Source organism: Panthera pardus, unplaced genomic scaffold, assembly GCF_024362965.1.
Source record: "Panthera pardus isolate Hobbes unplaced genomic scaffold, ASM2436296v1 HiC_scaffold_19, whole genome shotgun sequence".
NCBI lineage: Eukaryota > Metazoa > Chordata > Mammalia > Carnivora > Felidae > Panthera > Panthera pardus.
The window spans coordinates 13,991,444-14,017,004 of NW_026526754.1; the positions used below are offsets into that span (position 1 = coordinate 13,991,444).

At 40.9% G+C, this 25,561-nt stretch overlaps 1 protein-coding gene and 1 long non-coding RNA gene across 3 annotated transcripts in view; one reads left to right on the forward strand and one right to left on the reverse strand.

Annotated features, from left to right (window-relative positions):
- Nucleotides 1–20,889, forward strand: ZFP1 (ZFP1 zinc finger protein). 2 transcript variants are annotated; one of them, XM_019413165.2, is made up of 4 exons: nucleotides 1–151; nucleotides 5,261–5,319; nucleotides 16,109–16,235; nucleotides 17,803–20,889. In XM_019413165.2, the coding sequence occupies exons 2-4, from the start codon at nucleotides 5,305–5,307 to the stop codon at nucleotides 18,876–18,878; spliced, it is 1,218 nt and encodes a 405-aa protein (XP_019268710.1). In that variant the 5' UTR covers nucleotides 1–151; nucleotides 5,261–5,304; the 3' UTR covers nucleotides 18,879–20,889. The 2 variants fall into 2 exon arrangements, with proteins under 2 accessions (XP_019268710.1, XP_019268711.1); XM_019413166.2 differs by lacking the exon at nucleotides 1–151 and adding an exon at nucleotides 452–791.
- Nucleotides 15,921–25,561, reverse strand: part of LOC128778182 (uncharacterized) — a 22,436-nt gene continuing 12,795 nt past the window's right edge. The window contains exon 2 of the long non-coding RNA XR_008423563.1: nucleotides 15,921–17,029. This is a non-coding gene — a long non-coding RNA (uncharacterized LOC128778182). The remainder of the gene's footprint in view (nucleotides 17,030–25,561) is intronic.

Sequence of the window (25,561 nt, forward strand, 5' to 3'; positions counted from 1 at the left end):
CCTGTGCAGTGCTGCGAGCGCGCCGGTGGCTGCCCTTCCCCCACCTCCTGCCGCGAGTGGGTGACAGGGCCCCGGTCTCCGCGCATCTTCGCTGACCGGCGCCGTGACCTGGCTTGGCACTGAGCCACAAGTGGAGGCCGTGCCCCTCCAGGTATGAGGGGGGGCTGCCATGCAGCTACGCGAGGGCTGGGGGCCGCGGAGGAGGAGATGAGGGATGGGCTCCTGTCCGCGCAGGGTGGGAGCCCAAACTTCAGCGACTTGCAGACGTCGGTGACCCTCGGGGCGGTGTCCGGGGCCGCCCCGCGCCGTCCTCCGCACGGGGCTGGCGGGGCCCGCCTGGCCGGACGTGCGGGGGCGGGGACGGCGGCGAGGGAGGGCGGCGGCGAGGGCTCGCCTTCCTCCCTTTGTCAGGAGAAGCGCCTCCGACCGGCCGCCAGCGTCTCCTGTCGCGCGGGAGCGAGTCCGGAAGCCCCGGCGGGTGCGCGCGTGACCAGGCCCCGCGGGCGCGGGGCGAGGCCGGGGGCGGGGCCGCACACACCTGGCGGCGCCCGGAAGCCGCGTGCTGAGTGCCCGAGCATCACCTGGTGCCGGGAGGAATGAAAGCCCCAGCAAGTTTCCCGATGCACGCGGCGTACCAGAGGAGACCTCTGACCTCTTTGCGAAAGCCTTTTCGGCTAAGTGTTCCTCTAATCCTCACACCTAGCCTGTGACGTCGCTAGTATCTCAGTTGCAACTGAAGGAAAAACCGGAGGCTCAGATGGGTGGAGTACCCGAGCCTCCCGGTATTTTGTGTAAGTGGCACATGTTTTTCCATTTTCCTTTTGATTTTGTTCCCTGATAGTTTTGCCTTGCAGGCGTTTTGAATTAATTTGTAGTTGAATTTACTGCTCTTCTCTTTTATGGCACTCAGAAGCCTTTTACCACTTTGAGATTACGCAAGTTGATTTATGATTTCCACTGGTACTTTAGAATTATTCGCATTAAAAATCTGCCAGTACTTTTATTATGATCCGATTAATGGCTGCATTTAATTAGGGAGAATGGACACCTTTATGATGTTGGATCATATTGTAGGCCATCCCAGTGTTCAAGCCCTGTTTTGTCTCCCTTAAGTGCACTTTATAATCTTTATAGAAGTTTGTCATTTAAAAAAAAGGTTATCATTTTTATTTATCCTTATGTAGTGTATTGTTGAAAATGTAATCATTTTTCCATCATTTCATATTTTTTCTCTTGTATTTGTTGATATTTTCCACTGTTCTTATTTTGTATATTTGGGATTTCTCCCCCTTTTTGTTTTTGTCTCCTTAATTAGCATAGCTAATGGTTATCTATTATTTAAAAAAATGTTTTTAAGTTTATTTATTTTGAGAGAGACAGAGACAGCATGAGCAGGGGAGGGGCAGAGAGAGAGAGAAAGAGAAATCCCACACAGGTTCTGCCCTGTCAGCACAGAGCCAGACACAGGACTTGAACTCACTAACCCACACTAACTGTGAGATCATGACCTGAGCCACAATCAGGTCTCACACCAGGCTTAACCAACTGAGCCACCTGGGTGTCCCTCTATTTTTATTATTAAAGAATAACTCTTTAATATCTGTAGCATCTGTAGTAGTGTCTCCTCCATCATTTTTGATGATGGTAATTAATGCCCTCCTTTTTTTTTTTCCCTTTTGGTCAGTATGGCTAGAGGTTTATCAATATTATTGATCTTTTCAAATAACCAGGTTTTGGTTTTATGGAATTTCTCTATTGTTTTTCTGTTTTGAGGGATTTTTTAAATGTTTATTTGTTTATCTTGAGAGACAGAGTATGAGAGTGCATGGTTGGGGCAGGGGAGAGAGAGAATCCCAACAGGCTCCACCCTGTCAGCGCAGAGCCCCAAGTAGGGCTCAAACTCACAAATTGTGAGATCATGACCTGAGCTGAAGTCAAGAGTCAGATGCTCAACCTGCTGAACCAGCCAGGTACCCCCCTGTTTTGAGTTTTATGGATTTCTATGCTTAACTTTATTATTTCCTTCCTTATGCTTGATTTGGGTTTAACTAATTAATTAATTTTTTTTCTGCTTTCTTAAGGTGGAAACTGCGATAATTGATTAAAATCTTTCTTTTCTAATACAGTTTAATGCTATAACTGTTTGTAGTTACAGTTAATGTAGGTAATAATTTAATGCCATAATACTACTTTAGTTATATCCCTCAAATTTTGGTATGTTGTGCTTTCATTTCTATTCAGTTCTATGGGTTTTTTAAACTTGTGACTTCCTTTTTCAACCCTTGGTTATTTAGAAATTTGTTGTTTAATTTCCAAGTATTTGGAAAGAAGGAATTAACAGATCTCTTTCTAGTAATTGATTTCTAGTTTAAGTCTATTTTCACCAAAGAATACACTTTGTTACAAATTTCATTTCTTTAGAATGAAAGGTTTGTTTTGTGGCCAAGAATATGATCTATCTTGGGAATTTTTAATATATAATTTAATGACTATTGTGCTGCTGGTGGTGGAGTCTTCTATAAATACAAAATGAGTCAGGGTGGTTGATAGCGTGGTTCTATTCTTCTATATCCTTACTGGTTTTCTATCTACCTGTTTTGTCACTGAGAAAAGAGTATTGATGTCTCCAACTATGATAAATTCACTCCAATTGTGAATTTATCTGTTTTTTTTTTTTCTTTCAGTTCTGTCAATTTTTGCTTCTTGTATTTTGAAATGCTTTTGTTAGGTACATATACATTTAGGATTGTTATGCCTTCTGGCCATTTGACACATTCACCAGGTGTTGTTTATCACAGTGACGTTATGTAATATCACTCTATTTCTGGTAATATTCTGAAGTTTACTTTGATATTAATATAATCACTCTCTTTTGGTTAGTGTTTGCAAGGCATATCTTTTTTTTCATCCCTTTACTTTTGATCTAGCTATGTTTTTATATTTCAAACAAACCGCTTATAAACAGTTAAAAGCAGTTGGCCTTCCTTTTTTTTATCCAGTTTGACAACCTCTATCATTTAATTGGTGTTTTATACCAGTTATTAAGATGGTTCAGTTATGGGGCCCCTGGGTGGCTCAGTCGGTTGAGCTGCCGACTTCGGCTCAGGTCATGATCTCACAGCTCATGAGTTCGAGCCCAGCATCAGGCTCTGTGCTGACAGCGCGGAGCCTAGATCCTGCTTCAGATCTGTGTCTCCCTCTCTCTCTGCCTCTAACCCACTTGCATTCTGTCTCTCTCAAAAGTAAATAAACATTAAAAAAAAAAAAAAAAAAGATGGTTCAATTAAAATCTACCATCTTGCTAGTTTGTTTTCTACTTGTCCTGGTTGGTCTTCATTCGTATTTAACTCTTTTTCCAACTGCTTTTGTATTAGTTGGTACTTTTATGATTTCATTTTTTTCCTCCACTATTAGCTTATCACTTATACCCCTTTAAAAATTTTTTTTGTTGTTGCCCTGGCATTTACAATACAAATCTGGAGTTAATCACAGTGGACCTTTAAGTAATATTTTACTGCTTTACGTGTAATATAAAATCTTTATAATAATATACTCTCCAATTTCATCATCCCATCTTTTGTACTATCATATGTTGTAGTTTTACATATGCCGTAAGCCCACAAAACTTAACGGGCTATTTTTTGACAATCATTTGTCTTTTAGAGTGATTAAAAGTAAGAAGGTTTTCTTTAGAGTCATCTTTATTTTAAGCATTCCCATAGATCTTTATTTCTTGTGTAGATCCAGGTTTTTGTCTGGTATCATATTCCTTCTACCTGAAAAACTACTTTAAATATTTCTTCTAGTACAAGTCTACTGGTAATGAATTCTCTGTTTTTGTTCAAAAAGTTTTGATTTCACTTTCATTTTTTGAAGGATGTATTTGCTGGGTATAGAATACTGGGTTGATAGTTGCCCTGCTTTTTTTTTTTTTTTTTTTTTTTTTTTTTTAAGTACTTCAGGGGCACCTGGGTGGCTCAGTTGGTTAAGTGTCTGACTCTTGATTTCGGCTCAGGTTATGGTCGCAGTTTGAGAGCTCGAGTCCTGCATTGGGCTCTCTGCTGACAGTGAAGAGGCTACTTGGAATTCTCTCTGGCCCTTCCCTGCTTGTTCTCTCTCTGTCTCTCTGTCTCTCTGTCTCTCTCTCTCTCAAAATAAAGAAATAAACTTAAAAAAATAAATAAAAAATAGGGGTACCTCGGTGGCTCAGTCATTTGAGTGGCCAACTCTTGATTTTGGCTCAGGTCGTGATCTCACAGATCATGAGTTTGAGCCCTGCACTGGGCTCTGCACTGACAGCATGGAGCCTGCTTGGCATTATCTGTCTTCCTCTCTCCCTGTCCCTCCTCTGCTCTTGCTATGACACACTCCCAAAAATAAATTAAATAAATAAATACACACATACATACATACATACATACATACATACATACATACTTTAAAAATGTCACTGCATTGTCTTCTGGCTTGTATAGTTTTTGATGAGAAATTGACTGTGATTCTTTATGTAGTTCCTCTATATAATGTGTCATTTTTCCCTCTGGCTACTTTCCAGACTTTTTATTTAACCTTGGTTTTCAATGGTTTGAATATGATGTCTTACATATTTGTTTGGTTTGGTATTTATTCAGTTTAGATAAACTATTTAAGTTTCTTAGATCTATAGTTTGATATCATTATTTTTTAAAAATCCTCAATCATTATGTCTTCAAATACCTCTTCTGTCCCATTCTTGATTGTCTTTTTGGGATTCCAATGACATGTTTGTTAGGCCATTTGATATTGAACTATAGTCTTTGGATTCTCTATTTATTTAATTTTTCATTCTACTTTGTTTTTATGTTTCATTTTGGGTAATTTCTTGCTTTCTTTTCCATTTGATTTTTTCTTGCAGTTTTCATCTTTTCTGAAATTTCCCATTTATTTATGTTGTCCACCTTTTCCATTAAAGCTTCTAAAATATGAATCATAGTTATTTTAAATTCTCTGTCTGATAATCATCAGTTGAAGTTTGTGTTGATTGCTTTGTCTCTTGATAGTGGGTTGTCTTAGTTTGGCCTTTTCTGGTGTCTCGTAATGTTTGATTGAAGGTAAGTGTTGCCACCATGATTGTTTAGGTCCCTTCTGAAGAGGGCAAGGGACTCTCCCAGTAGGTGGTGTTTTCCCAAATGATGTGTAAGGATTTGTAAATAAGTCATTGTAGGAGTTCCAAAGCAAGTCACATCATTAATAACAGTATCTTCCTTTTTCTGTCTTTCAGTTCGGCCTTCATAGTTCTCAGCCTTTACCCCAAAACTACAAAAAATGAACAAATCCCAGGTGAGTTGTTTTTCCCAATTTTGTTTTTTCAGTGCATTTGAGGAAGTTTATAAGGACCAAGAAAATGAAATATAAAGGCAGAGATGAGCAACACTTAAGGAAAATGTAGTAAGAATAATTGATCAATACCAGCAGCCAAAAAGCAAACCAAGTTAATTGTCTTGAATTGATTATGAGTGGCATCTCCTTCATTCTCTGATATCAGGTCTGAGTAAATTTTATGGACCTTCATACAGATGGTGTTTTGGACAACATCCCCAGAAACGATGGGTTTATCAGTTTGTCTCTGGTTGTTTTGTATAGCATTCTTCACTGCAAATGCAGGATTTTGTGTGTATCTTACTTTTTCAGTCAAATTAGGATGCCAAAAAACTCAGTAAATATCTGGGTGTGTATTAAATTCTCCCCCCAGACCTCCACAATACCATTACTTTCATGAGTAGCTTTCATGAGTAGCTTTACTGTCATTACTTTCATAAGTAGCTTTTTTTTTATTTACTTTTTATTATTTTTTAAAATTATTTTTTAATCTTTATTTGTTTTTGAGAAAGAGAGAGACAGCATGTGAGCAGGGGAGGAGCCGAGGGAGAGGGAGACAAAGAATCTGAAGTAGGCTCCAGGCTCTGAGCTGTCAGCACAGAGCCTGATGCAGGGCTCGAACTCACGAACTATGAGATCATGACCTGAGCCGAAGTCAGATACTCAACTGACTGGGCCACCCAGGCGCCCTAGACTTTTTATTATTTTTTTAATGTTTGTTTATTTTTGAGAGAGAGAGAGTGTGCGTGCGTGCCCATGCGTACGAGCTGGGAAGAGACAGAGAGAGGAAGACATAGGATCCGAAGCAGGATCTGCACTGTCAGCACAGAGCCTGATGTGGGACTCGAACTCACAAACTGTGAGATCATGACCTGAGCTGAAGTCAGACGCTTAACCGAGTCACCCAGACTCCCCACTTGAGTAGCTTTTCAGAGTTTATATGTACATATTTACATGAGTACAAATACAGGTTATTATAGGAAGCATATTAATCATGCTGATTTGTTTATATGTGTTTTGTTTTTAATTAATAGACTTCATTTTTTAGAGCAGTTTGAGTTTACAGATGTGAGTGAAAAGTACAGGGTTTTTGTGTATTCCTTCATTCCTTCCACACACACAGCTTACCTTGTTATTAACATCTTGCATTAATGTGGTACACCTGATGCTGTTCATGAGCCAATATGAACACTTTAAAATCTGTAGCTTACATTAGGTTTTATTCTTGGCTTTGTATGTTCTGTGGATTTTGACAAATACATAATGACACGTACCCACCATTGAAGTTTCATACGGTATAGTTTCCTGCTCTAAAAATCCCCTGTGCCTCATCTATTCATCCTTCCCGCCCCACCCGCTCAGCCCCCACCTCCCTGAGCCCCTGGAAATTGGTGATCATTTTAACTGTTTGCATAGGTTTGCCTTTTCCAGAATGTCATATAGCTGGAGTCATACAGTGTGTAACCAGTAGTTTTTTTCACTTAGAAATATGCATTTGAGGTTCTTGTATATCATTTCATGGCTTGATAGCTCATCTTTTTTTACCACTGAATAATATTCTGTTGTGTGGATGTACCACCATTTATTTATCCACTCACCTATTGAATGGCGGCTTCCGAGTTTTGACAATTATGGATAAAGCTGCTACAAACACTCACGTGCAGGGTTTTGTGTGCGGATAAAGTCACTTATTTAGGTAGGTACTGAGGAGCGTAACTGCTAGATCGTATGGTAGGAGTAGGTTTGGTTTTGTGAGACACTGCCAAAATGTCTTTCAAGGTGGCTGTGCCATGTGGCACCCGCACGGGCAGTGAGTGAGAGTTCTGCTGCTCCACATCCTTGCCAGCGTTTGGTGCTGCCGGCGTGGTGGATTCTGGCCATTCTCGTAGGTGTGCAGCAGTATTTCATTGTAATTTATAGTTCCTTAATGACATGATGTCGAGTATCTTTTCATATGTTTATTTTCCATCTCTGTATTTTCACTGATGAGGTGTGTAGTAAGGTCTTTAACCCATTTTTAAATCAGGTTGTTTTCATATTGTTGATTTTTAAGAATTCTTATGTATATATTTTGGATACCATTCCTTTATCAGGTATGTGTTTTGCCAAGATTTTCTCCCCATCTGTGCCTTGTCTTTTCATTTTCTCAATTTTGTATTTTTATCACTCAGTAACATATCCGAAGTCTTTCCGTAAAAGAACTTAGCGTTTCCTTATTATTTTATTGTGTAATGAACAGAGTATATAAGGCATTGTAATACTTTCATGTGCATCATAACAATATGTGTAACAAATATGTGTGCATTAAAGAATAATAAGAAAATGGGCACCCATGTACCTTACCCAAGTTAAGAACTAGAACATTCTCAGGGCGCCTGGGTGGCTCAGTCGTTAAGCGTCTCACTTTGGCTCAGGTCATGATCTTGTGGTTCGTGAGTTCAAGCCCTGCATCAGGCTCTGTACTAACAGCTCAGAGCCTGGAGCCTACTTTGGATTCTGTGTCTCCCTCTCTCTCTGCCCTCTACTGCTCACATTGTCTGTGTCTCAAAACTAAATAAACATTAAAAAAAAAATTAGAACATTCTCTGTTCTTGATGATACATTCTCCCATTGAATCATCCTAGTAGGTATCCTCTATCTTGACATTTTTGTCAATTACTCCCCTGCTTTTCTTTTTTTTTTTAATTTTTTAAAAATGTTTTTTTATTCATTTTTGAGAGAGTATGAGTGGGGGAGGGGCAGAGAGAGAGGAGACACAGAATCAGAAGCAGGCCCCGGGTTCAGAGCTGTCACAGAGCCTGATGTGGGGCTCGAACCTACAGACCGTAAGATCGTGACCTGAGCCAAAGTCAGATGTTCAACCAACTGAGCCATCCAGGCGCCCCTCTTTCTTTTCTTTTTTTTTTTTTTAAAGTTTATTTATTTTGAAAGACAGCAGGCAGGAGAGGGGCAGAGAGAGAGAGACTCTGTGCTGATAGCACAGAGACTGATGTGGGGCTCGATCCCACAAACTGTGAGATTGTGACCTGAGCCAAAATTAACAGTCGGATGCTTAACTGACTGAGCCACCTAGGTGCCCCTCCCCTGCTTTTCTTAAAGATTTTACCACTTATCTACATACATGCCTCATCAACATAAAATTTAGTTTTGAGAAACTGTAACTGGAGTTTATATTGCCTTGTGTTGCATAATTTTCTTTCTGATCGCTGGAGTTCTTTTTTCTTTTGCTTCCAGACCCTAAGATTTAAGATGTCCTTATATGCACCCATGTTCCCTTTTGTCAAGACTTGGGTTGTTTTGTTCTGTTTTAATCGCTGTTTATTTTAAAGTTTTATTAGCCAGTATTAACCAAAGAGAGATGAAACCACGCATGCATTATTGGTGATAGTCTAAAATGATACCGCCTTACTGGGGAAGCAGTGTGTCAAAAGTTATCCAATAAGCATAAGTCTGGTTGTGTCCTGCAATTTTGCTGGTATTGGATAAAGGTTTCTAGGAGAAGATGAGCTGAATACAGTCTCTGAGTCAGTCTGGCTTCAGCTTTTCTGAGAATTTCCAAAAATTCCATTGGGAGAAGTCATTGGCAAGGTCATGAGAAACATAGGAAAACATAGGGCTCACATGGTTGGCCTATCTGGCAGGGTCAAAGTGTGAATCAGGTATTGAATGTCTGGTAGAAATAGAATTAAACCGGGTGGTTGCCTGTATTCGCTGCTTCTTAGCCTAGTGGTAGCTGCCAACTGTCAGGAGTCCATCAAAGCAGGACGCTTGTGTAAGGTGGAGTGTCATCTGATGCAGGGCAGCCTGGTGTGGAAGGTAGAAGTAGGAGATGTCACCAGCACATGTTGAAAACAAGTCAGACTGAGTGCAAATAAGAAACTGGGCCAGGCTCACCCAGGCATTGTGCCCTCGGGTTAAAAAGGTGGTCCCGTGGCAGTAGGCTTTTTGTGTATGACGGCCCTCAAAATGCCTGCTTTTGAGTTGCACTCAAAAGCAGTCGTACCCATGTACGACAAGCAGTTTGGTATCAATAGACATCCCTGCCACCCTGCAGTCTCTTTCGAACTCCTGGGGATTTCCTTCAGCTCTGGTATCGATCTTTTGTTTGCCTCTTCCCATGTCTTTGTCTTTTTGGGGGTCACTGTTGTTTTATTGGCGTACCTTTTTTAGTATCTTCTTAAGAAAGGGTACGGGAGAACATTTTTTTAGGCTTTACGTTTCTGAAAATATCTTCATTCCATTGTGATACTTGCTTGATGGATAGTATGAATGTGGATTTGTCCATCCGTTGCTCTGGTTCTGTCAGTTTTTGCTTAATGTAATTTGAAGCTGTGTCATTGAGCGCATGCACATTTATGATTGTTCTGTCTTCCTGACGGACTTACCCTTCTGTCATTTTGGAATCCTCCTCTTTATCTCTGGCAATATAAATATAGCCACATCTCCCTTTTTATGATGAGGTGGTGTATTTTTTAAGTGGCTTCTGTAGGGATTATAGCTTATATACTAATCACCTTGAATTAATGTTATACCACCTCAATATGGTCCAAGAACAGTATACAGTATATTGCGGTGAATTCTTGCAGCTTTTATTTGTCTCTATACGCCTTTTGACCTTTGTTTTGAAAAATGTTTTTCCTGGGGATAGAATTCTAGGGCTTCTTTTTTCCGTAAGTATGTTAAAGATGACGTTCTGTTTTTATCTCACTTCTGTGGTTTCTGTTAAGAAATGAGTCTTCACTTTTATTGTTTTTCCCTGAAGGAAAGGAATCTTTTTCTTTTGGCCACTTGCAAGATACTCTGTTTTTTTCTGGCGCTCACCAGTTCGAGTGTGATGTGTTTAGGTATAATTGTCTTTACATTTATTCTGCTTGGGCTTTATTAAGTTTCTTAGATTTGTGGTTGATGCTATTTGCCATATTGGGGGAAATTCTTAGCTGTTATATCTCAAATATTGCTTCTGTCCCATTTTTTTTCTCCACCTGTGAGACTACACATTATATATTTTTTGTTTTTAGCATCTTAAGCAATAGTATATTAGACTTTTGGGCCATACTTCACATTTCTTATTTTTGACTTTTCCCCCATTTTTTTCTCTCTGCTTTAGTTTGGATATTTTCTTATTGGCCTGCCTTCGAGTGCACACTTCTTCTGCTGAATCTAATCTGCTATTAAGTCTATACAGCGTGTTTTAAACTTTAGTTGAAAACGCTTTTTGCAGTTCTGTAATGTCCATATGCTTCCCTTTTGTAGATTCCAGTTCTTTGTTGAAATATTCCCATATTTTCATCTACATTATTCATCTTTTTCTCTGTATTTTTTTTTCCTCTTACGTAAACTCACAACCCCAAGATCAAGAGTTACACTCTGCTGACTGAGCCAGCCAGGCGCCCCTCTCTGTATTCTTTAGCATATTACTTTACAGTTAATCTGAAGTCTTGTGTACTAACTCTAACCTACGGATTCTCTCTACATATGCTTTTGACTGTTGATCTCTTGTTTATTGTTTTATTGTGCTATTTTGGTTTTTCACGTGTCTAGTCATTTTTGTTTGTATGGTAGACATGTATGACACACACTTCTGCTCTGAAGAATGTTACGTTTTGTTTTGCCAATAATTTAACTGTCTGGCAGAACAAAATTGTTGCCCTCTACTAATTCTCCTAGAGGCTTTCCCTCCTACTTGCACATAATTAGGAACCACCCAAAGATCTGAGGTGAATTTTTATGCAGAATTTTAGAGCCCCTTCTCTATGCCTTCTTTACCTTCATTACTTTGCCCCCGTATCTCAGTTGCTTTGCAGACCCAAATGCTGATTTTTCTTTTTTCAATGTAGCAACAGTGCCGCTTGCTACTTCAGTTCTATTTCTCTGCGCTACTGTTTAAAAATCACCTTTAGGGACATTTATGCTGTATATAGAATTCAAGATCGATATATTTCTTTCTTTCAGCATTTTTATCATCGTTGGTAATGTGGGCCTCCCGTCATGTTCACTGTTCTTTCACTAATTGTAGCCATGCAGTGGTTGCTAATACCTGCAAGTTGTTATATGTATTTGTCCAGCTTTTATTGTTTTCCTCTCTCGGAATTTTGAAGTGATCGCTTTTTAGTGTTGTAGTCATGAAGTACAAAGGCCTTTCTACCTATCAGAACGTGACCTTTTAGTTGTCTCCTGAAACTTGTAGAATTTGCTCTTTGTATCCACTGTTTTCATTTTTTTCTGATGATTTGTGTTTTAATTCCTGTTTGCATGACAGTTCCTAAGATAGTTCTTCTCACCTTTTTTTGGTTTGATTTTGTGAAGTGTGAAAATGCAGAGAAATACAAAAGAAAATGGATTAGGCTGAGCTATATGAAATAGCAGTGTTTGTATGTACAACAGTTGCCTGTCAGTAATTTCAGTGTGGCCCAGCCTAATAACTGTCAACCTATTACAGTATCCAAGTCAAGACTGAACATCTTGGCTTATTTGCTTCCATACACTATGTGTATTGAAGGCTGTTATGTTGCACAATTCACACATGAATTCTGTCTCTTCCGCTTTCTCACCATCATGGTTCTGACCTCCCTTAGCAGGCTCCCACTCCTGGCATTAAGTCACCTTATTCAATGCTAAAATCCTGTTGACCATTAAAGATTGTTTCCTCACTTTAGAGGTGGCCAATATTGTAAGTTTTGTGCAGGTCTGTCCATTTCTTTTCATATTTTTTACACATTAAATAGAATTGATAGAATTTGGGGTCATGATATATACATATTCTTGGAATTCTGTTTTCACTAATTTTTTTAATGAATTATTAATGTTCCTGTGCTAGCTTTTCTGTACCTTTTATTTTAAGGCTTTGTTATTTAAGTTTGCGTCTTTTTTTTTTTTTTTTTTGAAGACTTGTCTGAAGTCTTTTTTTTTTTTTTAAAGACTTGTCTTGACCTTTTATTAAATGTTTATTCTATTTTATTTTATTACTGGTTTTCTTCTCCTTGTCACTTTGAGCATTTTTCTTCTTCTGGTGTGTCAAATTATATTTTTATATTTCTTTTAGAGGTTTAACTTACTCTTTTTTAGCTTATATTTTAAACAAAACTTAAAAAGCTAATCACGATTTATATTTTCCTTCCAAACAAAATACTTTCTCTGTGTCACAACTCCCAGGTTTCTGGCATCCAAAAATTAGTTTCAGCTAATTATTTAATACCTCCTTCCCGGAAACATCCCATATATACGTATTTTAATAACTTATTTTGCTGACTTATTTGCTCCCTGATGCTTTTTATGTCCAACTGATTCTTGCTAGGTTTGTCTTCTTTATGGTTCACGTCGTTTTACAGCAGTAAAAAAAAGCTAGCACTTACGTGACATTTACTCTGCAGTAGTTGTCATTTTAGATCAGGCTGTTAAACTATGTCCATGAGCCAGATGGCATTCTGCCTTCCTTTTATATGGCTCACAGCTAAGAGTGGTTTTTACATTTTTTTAATGGCTATGAAAAAAATCAAAAGAATAGTATTTCACGATGTGAAAATTACATGAATTTCACATTTCATTGTCCAGGAATCAGGCTTTTTTGGAACATAGCCGTGCCTGTGTGTTTGCGTATTTCCTGTGCCTGCTTTCACGGTGCAGTGGCAGACTTGATTGGTTGTAGTTGAGACTACATGTGGTCTGCGGAATCTAAAATATTTACTACTTGGCCCGTTGTAGAAAGTTTGCCAACTCATATTCTAGCATTTTCAGTACTTTGAAGATACTCTGTTGTTTAATGGCTTACATTGTTTCTGTGGAAAAATCAGCTAGCAGTTTTATTGTGCCCTTTTAGGCAGTGCCTCCTTTTTCTTTTGGGATTTTTAACAGTTTTGTGATGATGTGCATAATGTGATTGCATTTGTTCTTCTTGGGGTTAATGGTCTTCTGTGGTCTGAGGAGAGTTGTTTTGGAAAATCTTAAAAAATCTAACATCCAGAGGGGAGAGTGGAAGGAATAAGACACTTTTAACAAAAGAAAGCAAAATGATTGCCACAAGAGATACAAACAAAATACTCCAGGGTTTAAAACTGAATAGGAACTCACAATAAGGAAGGATCACATCTAAGTGTGATGTAAGATGTGATCTTACTGGGAAGACCTTTGCTTAGAGAGGAAAGCCATGGGAAAGAGGGATGGAAAAGAAATCTGGTGTTGAATGCTGGGCTAGCGGTTAGTTTATCAGTTTTCAGGAGGTGATGAATAACCACGTCTAATCAAGGTAAACATTAAAAAAAAACATTTTTGACTTCTCTTTTCATATTACAATGGGTTAATCAGGATGTAACCATCGTAAGTCAAGGAGGATCTAATAGTTGGACGAGTTGAGGGAGGGGTATTAAGAAATGGTCTGTTTAGATGTCAGATATGCTTAGCTCTACCTCTCTTCATGACCATAGGCTTTCTGGCCAGAACACCACATTCCTTCCAGATGGAAACTGTATACTGTCTTGGCAAAAGTTTTTGAAGTCTGTCATGCTTGACATCTAATGCTGTGGTATCAGAACTGTGTTTCATCAAGTTTTTGAGTTTTTTGTTTGTATGGAGTATGGAAAATAAGGAGAATACGGACATTTTTCGTATTTGATGGTAGAGTCGTTTCTAAATTATTATAACTTGAGTCCAAGTGATGTGCCGCGGGTTTCTCCCCCTGTTGGTCTGGCAGCCATACGGAAGTTCTTATTGCATCTATCATTTGGCCCGGTGGATATAGATAAAGAAAATCCATGTAGTCGTCTTTCAGGCCAAGAAATAGAAAACAGCCAGGACTCGAAGCTCTTGTGAAATCCTCACTGTGTAGCTGGAACTCGTTCATTTTTATTGCTTTATAATACTCAATTATTTTAGCATACCGTGAGAAATCCATCTGTTGATGAGCATTCGTTTTTCTGGCTTTGGGGGCCTATGTAAAATTTAACTGGGAACATTCTTTTTTATTGATTTTTCATTTTTTTTTAACATTTTCATTTTTGAGAGGCAGAGAGAGAGAGCATGAGTCGGGGAGGGGCAGAGAGAGAGAGGGAGACACAGAATCGGAAGCAGGTTCCAGGCTCTGAGCTGTCAGCACAGAGCCCGACGTGGGGCTTGAACCACAAACTGTGCGATCATGACCTGAGCGGAAGTCAGACGCTTAACTGGCTGAGCCACCCAGGCACACCTGATTTTTAATTTTTTATGGAGATAGAATGACATAGTATTAGTTTTATGTGTACCACGTTATGATTCGATAATTCTATATATTGCTAAATGATGAGAGGAAGTCTGGTAAACATCCATCACCATATATATTATAATTTTCTTTTTTTAACTGTAACGAGAACTTTTAAGATCTGTTCTCTTAGCAGCTTTCAAATATGCGATACGGTATTGTTAATTGTGATTACCACACTGTACATTACATCCCTATGTTGTATTTATTTTAAAACTGGATGTTTATACCTTTTGATCCCCTTTACCCCATTTAGCTCATTCCCCACCCTGACAACCAGTCTGTTCTTTGTATGCATGAACTTGGTTGTTTTGGTTTTTGTGTTTTGTTTTAGATTCCACATAGAGGTGAGATGATACAGTATCTGTCTGCTGCACTTAGCATGATGTCCTCAAAATCCATTCATGTCGCAAGTGGCCAGATTTTCTCTTTTATGGCTAAGAAATACTCCGTTGTGTATATATGCCACATATTCTTTATCTGTTTGTCTATTATCGGACGCTTAAGTCTCCCTATCTTGGCTATTGTAAATAATGCTGTAGTGAACGTGGGTGTGCATAGATCTTTTCAAGTTAGTGTTTTTATTTTCTGCGGATAAATACCCAGAAGTGAAATTGTTGGATCATGTGATAGTTCTATCTTTTGAGGAACCTTCACAGTGTGTTCCCAAGTGGCTGTATCAGTTTCCCTTTCCACCAGCAGTGCACCGGCGTTCTCTCCATATCCTCACCAACATTTGTGATCTCTTGTTGATAACAGCCATTCTAACAGATGTGAGGTAATCTCTCATTGTGATTTTGATTGGCATTTCTCTAGTGATGTGCTGAGCATCTTCTCTTGACTCCGTTGGCTGTATGTAGGTCTTCTTAGGAAAAACGTCTGTTCAGATGTTCTGCCCATTTATTAATTGGATTGTTTTATCAGATGATTTGCAAATATTTTATCCATTTAGTTGGGTGCCTTTTCATTCTGTTGGTGGTTTCCATTCTGTGCAGGTGCTTTTTGGTTTGATATAGTTCCATTTGTTTATTTTTGCTTTTGCACCATTGTTATGGCTTGGATATGGTAGAGAGATCTCTACTTACGTCTGACATTTTGCCTGGTAATTGGAAGTTCGTCTGCTGCCTTTAAATATTTAAAGGTTTAATTAACTCTTTAATAATGTCTGACTTGATACCCCCCAACACGAATATCTAGGAGTATCATCTTTGTCCAGATAACATTAAATACTGTGTATTTGTTTACCTATTTATCTTCCTCTACATATTTTCAGAGGAGAAACAGTATTTTATTAATCTTAGATACCTGTTCTATATGGCATGTGCCAGAGCTCTAGGGGATCTACATAAATGTTTAATTTATAAACATATTTTTTGGAAACATGAGAAAACAGTGAAGATGTACAGTCGGCGTCCTATGTAGATTTTACAAGGTAAGAATAAATTTTCACATATCCTTCCTCCATTGCCAAATGCTGATCATTTCAGAACGAATAGCCATCTGAGCAATATGCCGTTTCAGGGATCGGTTTCGTTCACCGATGTGACTGTGGACTTCACTCAGGAGGAATGGGAGCAACTGGACCCCTCACAGCGGATCCTTTACATGGACGTGATGCTGGAGAATTACAGCAATTTACTCTCAGTGGGTAAGCACAGCTTTTAGTGCAGCTCCGTGTCGGCCTAGCATCTGTGTCCTTGCTCACTTACCAAAAATTCTGCGCTTCTGAATTACTACCATGTGGTTGTGGTCTGCGGCTTCAGGTGTTAAAGCCGAGAGACAGTGGAGACGCTGAAGTTCTGCCTTCTTGATTTGGCGGATTTCTGAAGTCTAAGCAGTTAGCAGCTGTGTTCCGCCGTCAAGTTCTCTGATATTGTCGAGCCAGATGTGATTTTCAAGTTGGAACAACAGCAAGAGGTGTAGATAGCGTAGTAAGAACGGTCAGGTCAGAACTTTCTGGGGAAGGTGTCAAAAGAGGGAAGGAGCATCAGAAGCCAATCCACGCAACATCCTAGGGGTCATGAATAGGTTGAACTATTTTCAAATATTTTTTAAGGATCAGTTTTTCAGATCCTTAAACCTTAAAAGATGGCCAATACCAGATGATTCCTCAGATATCAAAATCCTACCTCCAACTATCGTCTGTCTCTGCTTAACATTTTTTGTTGAACTTTTATATTTTTCTCTCACACTTGACCCTTGACATTTACCTAACCTGTCTTAAACCTTTGTGATTAGCTGCTCTTTCATTTGTATTCCCAGTTTGCCAGAATGGTGACTTTGATATTTTAGGTGATGGAATTGGTGTAATAGATTCTTCTTTAGTCTAAGAGTGATGCATTGTCCTAGACACAAATGCCAGCAAGATCACCAGAGTCAGGAATGTCAAGGCTGGGTCAGTCTGATCCTTAAGATTGCTTCCGATAACAGCAGCGCCAAGACCTGTTTAGAGAAGAGATCGAACACATTAGAAGGAAAAAAATAAGGTGTTTCAATGAAAAAAGTAAAACACACGATTCTGTCGCAAGGATCTTGAACCCTTGGATTTATTTTCCATTTCCTTCAGACTATGGGTTCTGGATCTTGTCATCCATTTGCAAAAGTTGTACATGAGATTTGGATCTTGGCGGGAGGATTATGTCTGCAGACCTGTGAGGAGCATTGCTGTTAGCAAGGTGTGTGGCTTGCAAGAGCAGAGGAGAAAAAACGGGGAGAGAGACTAGGAGTGTGGAGAGGAAGTGCCCGTCTGACCACAGCAGCTCAGAGCCTAAGTGGCGGTTGCTAAACTCAGATCTGCCCAGGCTGTTGCTGTTCCCTTCGCATCTTCGTCCGCTTGTTCTCTTGGTCTGTGCTGACTGTTCCGTGTCCCTGAGGACACGCTGAACCTCCTGCATCCCTCGACTTGTCAGCTTGCCTACGTCATTTGTGCCCTGTCTGCTGCCCTGTGTTTTTATTTCACTTTACCTTTTAAGGTCGTTCTGTAATCTGGCAGTGCTACTCGAGTCCATTGTCAGCTTCCATTCTTTTTTTGCCACAGGCTTCTTTGGTCTTTCCAAGCTTAAGAACTAGGCAAAATTTGCAATGGAGACTTCTTAATCCTGGAAGCCCGGATCCCACACACAGAGACAGCCCTACGATGGAACATTGGTGGAGACTTCACATTCTCTAACATGGCAGGAAGGGGCTGACAGCGTGTTTCGTGTGCTCTTTCCTAGAGGTGTGGAAAGCTGACGACCAGATGGAGCGGGACCCCAGCAACCCAGACGAGCAGGCGAGACCATTTATCATTTTTAAGAACCAAACCCCAATTGAGGAAAGAGGTAATCTCTTTGAAAAAACATTTAATCTGAGCACAGATTTTGTTTCCTTAAGGCAAGTACCCTATAAATACGACTTATATGAAAAAACCTTGAAGTCTAATTCAGACTTACTTAATGGTAATAGAAGCTATATAAGAAAGAGAGCTGATGAGTGTAATGGATTTGGAAAAGCACTCCTCTATCTGAAGCAAGAGAAAACCCATCATGGGTTGGAATACTCTGACTATAATAAAAGTGGGAAAGTCTTTAAAGAAGCCATTTTTAAACATCAGAAAATACGAAATTTGGTACAACCTTTTATTTGTAATTACTGTGACAAGGCTTTCTCCTTTAAGTCACTCCTCATTAGTCACAAGAGAATACACACTGGAGAAAAACCTTATGAATGTAACGTGTGTAAGAAAACCTTCTCCCATAAGGCAAACCTCATTAAACATCAAAGAATTCATACGGGGGAGAAACCCTTTGAATGTATTGAATGCGGAAAAGCTTTCACCCACCAGTCAAACCTCATCGTTCACCAGAGAGCACATATGGAGAAGAAGCCCTATGAGTGCAGTGACTGTGGCAAGACATTTGCCCAGAAGTTTGAACTTACTACCCACCAGAGAATTCATACAGGAGAACGACCCTATGAGTGTAACGAATGTGCAAAAACCTTCTTCAAAAAGTCCAACCTCATTATACATCAGAAAATTCACACGGGGGAGAAACGCTACGAGTGCAGCGAATGTGGAAAATCCTTTATCCAGAACTCACAACTGATCATACACATGAGAACTCACACGGGAGAGAAACCCTATGAATGTACCGAATGTGGCAAGACATTCAGCCAGAGGTCAACCCTGAGATTACATTTGCGAATCCATACAGGAGAGAAACCATACGAGTGTTCTGAATGTGGGAAGGCCTTCAGCAGGAAGTCCCGACTCAGTGTCCATCAGAGGGTTCACATGGGGGAAAAGCCCTGAGACTGCAGCTAGCTTGTTCTGTGGAAAAACCCGAACCCTTCCAGTGGGGGGACAGACCGCACAAAGGTACTGAAGGAACGTGGAAATGCGGGGGGGACACAATCCATCAAATCAAAACACAGGTAAAAACAGGATCCCCTAAGAACAGCCTCATACCCAAAGTTAGATACGCTGCCCAGCTAAAGCGTACATCCAGTTGTAAATAGACACGCGTAGTCCTGTTACAGTGAGCTTTTTGAAATCTTGAATTATTCTGGGCAGCAGCATAAAGGATCTGCAGACCATACCCCGGGAGTTGAGTGGCTGTGTATGAGATTATGCCCCAAAACACAAATCTTGTCTTACATCTATACATGTAAATTTAACACAGTCACTGGGAGTTGGAAATTCTTGTCCTCTGATAGGACATGAGTAAGATTTTCCATACTAAACACCACGTGTCTTTCAGTACCTTTACAACCCAGTACGCATTCCACATGAACTAGGTCACAGTTTTAGTAGCGTGTAGCTTATGTTTTCTCCTGCTACTTGCTGGCATAGGTAAGTTGGTCGGACCGTCGTTATTCAGCTGCCTCTTCAATAAACAGAAGACAATGTTGAAGGTTTAACTTGCTTCGGAGGTTGCTAAAAGCATTCTTCACATCAATATATAAGTGAGAGATAATTAAGAGGGGATTTAGGGAGTGAAAGACCACTGTGGGCTGTCACTCAGTGTAGGCACCACAGCTGGAGAGAGTGCCCACGTCCCTCGTGCGCAGTTCCTTTGCAGTGGGGTGTTTACGTACAAATGCATGTCTTTTAACATACTGTGTAACCCATAAACTACTTGTGCTTTTTTTTGTGTTCTCCTGTTCCTCTTAATATTTTATGGATTGTCTTAACAAAAAGTAGGATGTGTATGTGGTTCACAAATGTTACATTTCAGAGACTTCAGAGAAGAAAATTAAATGTCTTAGTGCTTTTTCAAATGTCCACGTGCACAACCCACTTTAAAAATGCATTTTTGCCACATCCTGTTTAAAGGAGGCATTTTCACTCCCTGGGTTTCACTGTCATCAGCCAGAAGCATTTCCCTTTGGAACCTGAGTAAAAGTTAAGCCTTTCTTTTAAAGGTTCACACACACTTTTAAGTTAGACTTTTCAGTGATCTCTCCAGATGTGTTTAACAACCTAAAAAAACTTCTTGCCTAACTCAGAGGTAAAGTATCTTACTATTGACTTCAGATTCCCAAGTTCCTCTCCCTGTCAGTCATGAATCACACACTAGAATTGTCACTGGGAACTGGCCTTTCTTTTTCCTTGTTTTTGAATATCATTGATGTGCTGTGACCACCCATGAATGTGAGTGACTTTCTGAACAGATTCGCCGAACATCTATAGTCCAGTAAGTTTGTCTTTCTCAAATTGTCATCTTGTCTACTACTGGCAAGGAAGCAGGGAAGAAGATTCATCTCACACACTGCTGTTAGAAATGTAAGTTGCGACTCTGTCTCTGAACATCAGGAATATGTGTAGCCTTCAGGGCACCTGGGTGGCTCAGTTGGTTAAGCATCGACTCTAGGTTTCTGCTCAGGTCATGATCTCACGGTTCGTGAATTCGAGTCCCGCATTGGGCTCCACCCTGACAGCATGGAGCCTGCTTGGGATTCTCCCTGTCTCTCAGCCCCTTCCCTGCTTGTGCTCGCTCTCTACATAAACATTTAAAAAATATATACATACTCTTTAATCCAGGAGTCTCACTCCTGGGGATCTATCCCTAAGAAAAAATAAAGTGCCAGTACTTAAGATTATATGTTTATCAATGTATATTGTATTTTTTGATAAGGACAAAAGAAAATGTGAACAACCATCACTAAGAGAATGATTGAATAAACTGCAGAAAAATATGCCATGGCTGGCTGGTGTTCCATGGAAAAGAATGTGTAGGAGCAGATGCCTCCACATCAGATTGGGGGGTGGGGGGGAGGTTGTGTCTACACCATGTTTTTAAAATAAAGGTCTAAAAACCTTACATGTATGTATATCTGTGTGTATTTTTATTAATTTATGGACCTGGAGAATAGCATTCTCCTATATCAACATAATTACCATTAAGTCCAATGGAACATTGCTCATGTATTCCTCGGTCCCTAAGTTAACCCTCATTTATACTAAAACAATACGCTAAGTCATCATGCAGCTAAGTAATTAACATTAGTTAACGCCATAACACAAGGCAGGTTCCCTTCCTCCATAACAAACAGCTCTGTGCTGTTCTCCAGCTCTAGCTTTCATAGCTGTATGCTGTGTGTGAGGCTGTGTTCTCCATGAAAACCTGTATTTGGCATTCATTGTTCACACAACGAAACCGTTCACACACACACAAAAATAGTAAAGACAGACACCTGGGTGGCTCAGTCGGTTAAGCGTCCAACTTAGCTCAGGTCATGATCTCCAAGTCCGTGGGCTCAAGCCCTGTGTCAGGCTCTGTGCTGACAGCTCAGAGCCTGAAGCCTGCTTCGGATTCTGTGTCTCCCTCTTTCTCTGCCCCTCCTCCGCTCTCACTCTTCTTTCAAAAATAAACATTTTAAAAAAGAGGGGGAGAGACCAAGATGTAGGACGTGCTCTCACACTGGGAAGTATGTGTTTGAAGGTAGTGGGAGGCCTGTGGGACTGGCCTCAGATCACTTTGCTCAGGACAACAGATGCTGTACTGTTGAAAATCAACTCGGGTTTTGTTTGCGATAAGGATCAGCCTAGGGGTGGGGTAAGGACAAGCTGTGCTCAGCTGGTTTGGCTGAACTAGGTGCAGGAACAGCCTCAAGAGTGGGCAAAGGATAGTCAGGCCTAGGCGAGGAAGGGGCAGTTGACGGGTACCCTGCTGCGACAGACTCATTGATAAACAGGCCACCTGGAGGAATAGGTGATCGATAGCAGGTGGAAAAATTTGACCTCAAACAGGTTAAGCTGCTGAGAATGCTCAATATGGCTCCCCTGTGGCCTCAGGAGGTCAAGTGCTAATAAAAAATACTAGCAACAACAGCTGCCACCAGACCAGTAGTAATAACAGTACTTCTATTAGTGATGATGCTGAGTAGTATCGCTTGCTTATTCTGCTCTTGGCAACATGCTGCTATTTGCTTTATATGCATTAGCTCATTTAATAGTTAACCCATGAGACAAGTTTATTATTCTTATTTAAAATGAAGAAGTTCAGAGAGGTAAGGAATCTGCTCAAAGTACATGAAGTGGTACAATACTAACTCTACGAATAATATGAAAAGTTTACATATTTTAATCTAGAACCACCAAAAAAAAAAAAAAAATCATGAGAAGAGGTATATCTAAGATGCCAATAGATAAAACAGAAAGCCAAAAGTATCTTTAACCCAAAGAAGAAGGAAGAAAGAAAAGGAAGCCTGAAGGGAAAACAGAAAACGTAAAGTAAAATGGTAGACCCAAAGTTCAACCATTTTAATAAAAGATATTGTCTAATGGATAATAAAAATAAGACCAAGCTACATGCTCAGTAAGAGTCATGTTTTTACAATAACGACAAGGATAGAAAGAGGATGGGGAAAATATTACATATAACCGCTAAACATAAGGTTGGGGTAGAACTGTTAATATCAGATCAAGTAGACTTTAAGACAGTATTGCTAGAGATAAAGGGTAATAATGATAAAGGGTTGATTTAGGAAGACAAACATGTATGTGCCTAATAACGGTGCTTCAAAATGGAGAAAGCAGGGCACCGGGGTGGCTCAGTCACTTAAGCCTCGGACTCTTGATTTGAGCTCAGGTCATGATCTTGAGGTTTGTGGGTTCAAGCCTCGTGACAGCAGGGGTTCTGCTTGGGATCCTTGCTCTCTCTCTCTCTCTCTGCCTCTTCCCTGCTCACGTGTTCACTCTCTCAAAGTAAGTAAACTTAAAAAAAAGAATGGGCGAAGCAAATATTGACATTTAAAGGAAGAAAAGACAAATCACAAGCACAGTTGAAGATTTTAACACCTCTCAGCAACTGACAGAATTCAACAAAAATTCAATAAAGACCTAGAAAATATGAGTAACACTTAACCACTTTGATCTAATTGACTTTGATGGAACACTTTACCAACAGCTACAGAATATACATTCTTTTCAAGTGCATGTAGCACTTTTACTAAAATAGGCATATGCCTGGCCATACAACTCTTAGAGCATTTAAAAGGATTGAAAGCATACAGTGTGTTCCCTGACCACAACAAAGTTAAATGAAAACCAGTAACAAGATAAATGTAGCATAAGCACCTGACGATTGGTTTATTTTTTGTTATAACACCAGTACCTGACTTAAGCTTTTCATTGCTGAAGCATCCACTTGAAAGATAGCTGTTTCATTTTTTTTAAGTTTTATTTATTTTGAGAGGGGGTGGGTGAGAGAGAGAGAGAGAGAGAGAGCGCACGCATGCACGCATGGGCACATGCAGAACGGGGTGGAGGTGGGGGCAGAGAGAGAGAATCCCAACCAGGTTCTGTGCCATCAGCACGAGCTGGAGCCTGCTGTGGGGCTCGACCCATGAACCATGAGACCATGACCTGAGCCAAAAATCAATTGTCAGACGTACAACTGACGGTGCCACCCAGGCACCCCCAACATAGCTATTTCAAATGAACACAGTGCCAGCACAAGTGAGTAAAGAACCAAGCTGCTCCCGTCCCCATCCCGCAAAAGTTTCCTTTATTTTAGAGAAATCTGTTTAACCTCGGTAACTATTTGGCTTCTTGTTTTTCCCTTTGCACACTTTAATTCCTGTCCTGTGTTTTAAATTCACCAATTAAGTCTGAACTCACAAAACCCTAGGCCCCCACCCTTAACCCCAGTAGAAGCCGAACCCCGGTCTGCTTACTCATGCCTCTCTCCCAACTTCACTGTATGGCCCCAGGCATGCCTTGTACCCTCCAGAACCCAGAAGTAATAAATCTTGGGATTTTCCCCCGGTTTCCTGTTACAGATTTTAAGAACCCCAAGGACTGGTTCAGCCACAACACGGTTTCCAAAAGGGGAGAGGTCTGTGGGGGGCTCACTGGGCCAGCTGAGTGCCCCCAGGTATTTCCGGCTGATAGCGGCACTATCCACAGGCTGAGACCAAAACAGTTGGCATAGTGGGCAGGACTGCACAATTGTCCTTGCACTTAATGGAGAGCAATGCCCTTTAGCTGCACCTGGTTTACCGACTGACTAACCCAAGCGGTAACCATCTGGGAAAGGAACGCTAATTGCTAGAGGCCATGCTGCCTGTGCTGCTGGTGACTGCCGCTCTCACTGCTGCCTGCAGCATCCATCCCAGAATGTCACCGCTGCCGTAGTCATTCAGCATCTTCCCAGACCAGCGGGGTCAAGGCCATATTGTCTAACAAGATCGGACCAGTAGATGAAAAGGCCTTGATTATTAATGTACAGTGAGGGTCCTCCGTGCCCAGAGGCCTGGGGATTGGACCCCAGGACCGTTGTGACACCCAAGTGGAGTGTGGTCCATGTTTTGGACCAAAGACACGAGGAAAGGACGTTCTCGTAAAGAGGACAGGAGCCCTCTGCCTGTGACCACCTGGCCATGGCTTGTGCCTGGACTATGCGTCCTAGTAGCCTTGCCATCGAAACCAGTGGCACCACGAAAGGGAAATGCAGTAGAGGACCATGGTCTGTGTGTCACTGCTTTACTCGCTGCTGTCGTTCTGTGTCCACTGACCCAATGGGATATCATGGGTCCAATCCCTGGTGCGATGTTGCTTAAAGAAAAAAACCAGACAAATACAACTATCCCAAACATCTGCAGCCAGCATCTCCTAAAATCCCTGAGAGGGTCTATCAGCTCCTTGGTAAATGCAAAACCTCGGCATTTCCTGGGCTCCTGGGCGTTGCTCAGTGCTACGGCACACTCACTGCCCAGGCTCTGGTACTAACACTCTCAGGTCTGGGGACTTTTCCCAAAGACCTGTGAGCATTGCACTCATGGAGGCAGACTCCAATCCCAGAGTTCCTGGGAAGGGAAGTGGCTGCGCAGGAACATCATCACACGTTTTTCTGGTTACAACACAAGATTAAGGAATCAGGAGAAAAATCACAAAATAGAAACAGATTGGAAACTATACCTTAACTGAAATTCAAGCCTTTAAGATTTTGTGCATCAAAAAAGAGAAGGGACTGATTGGCTATCACAGGTTTGGGGGCTGGGCTCTGCATTATCGCTCTCGGCAGCTAAAAGGCACTAACTGGCCGGTATCTCCTGAGACCACACACTCCATAACATGCTCAAATACATTCCGGGCTTTATGCTCCTTTCCTCCCAGATGCTACAGATTATGAGGCCCCACCCTCTGCGTTCACCTGCTGGGGGGCAGAATCGAGAAACATACCTCACAAGGCCCCCCTGCTGCCAAAGGAAAATCTGCCAGGGTTGAGACCTGGAGCGGTGAGGAAGAGGGAGAAGGGAAGGCGAAGGCCTCGAGAGCCTCCGATTCCTACCAGGGCCTTCCCTCTCCTCACTTGGCCATTTATTGCACGGGGCTGTGCCCACCTTCCATCACTCTACCACAGTGAGGACAGGTAAGGCCCACAGTGATTGGGAAACATTAATGAAGCCCATCTCCCGGTGTACAGAGTCGGCATGCTCCACGGGTGGGAAGGTTTTGGACCTGATCACACCGCGTGTGTGGGAAAGGCA

Coding starts and splice junctions, on each gene's coding strand:
- ZFP1 (XM_019413165.2), top strand. Junction 16,236..17,802: donor CAGCAATTTACTCTCAGTGG/GTAAGCACAGCT, acceptor GCTCTTTCCTAG/AGGTGTGGAAAGCTGACGAC.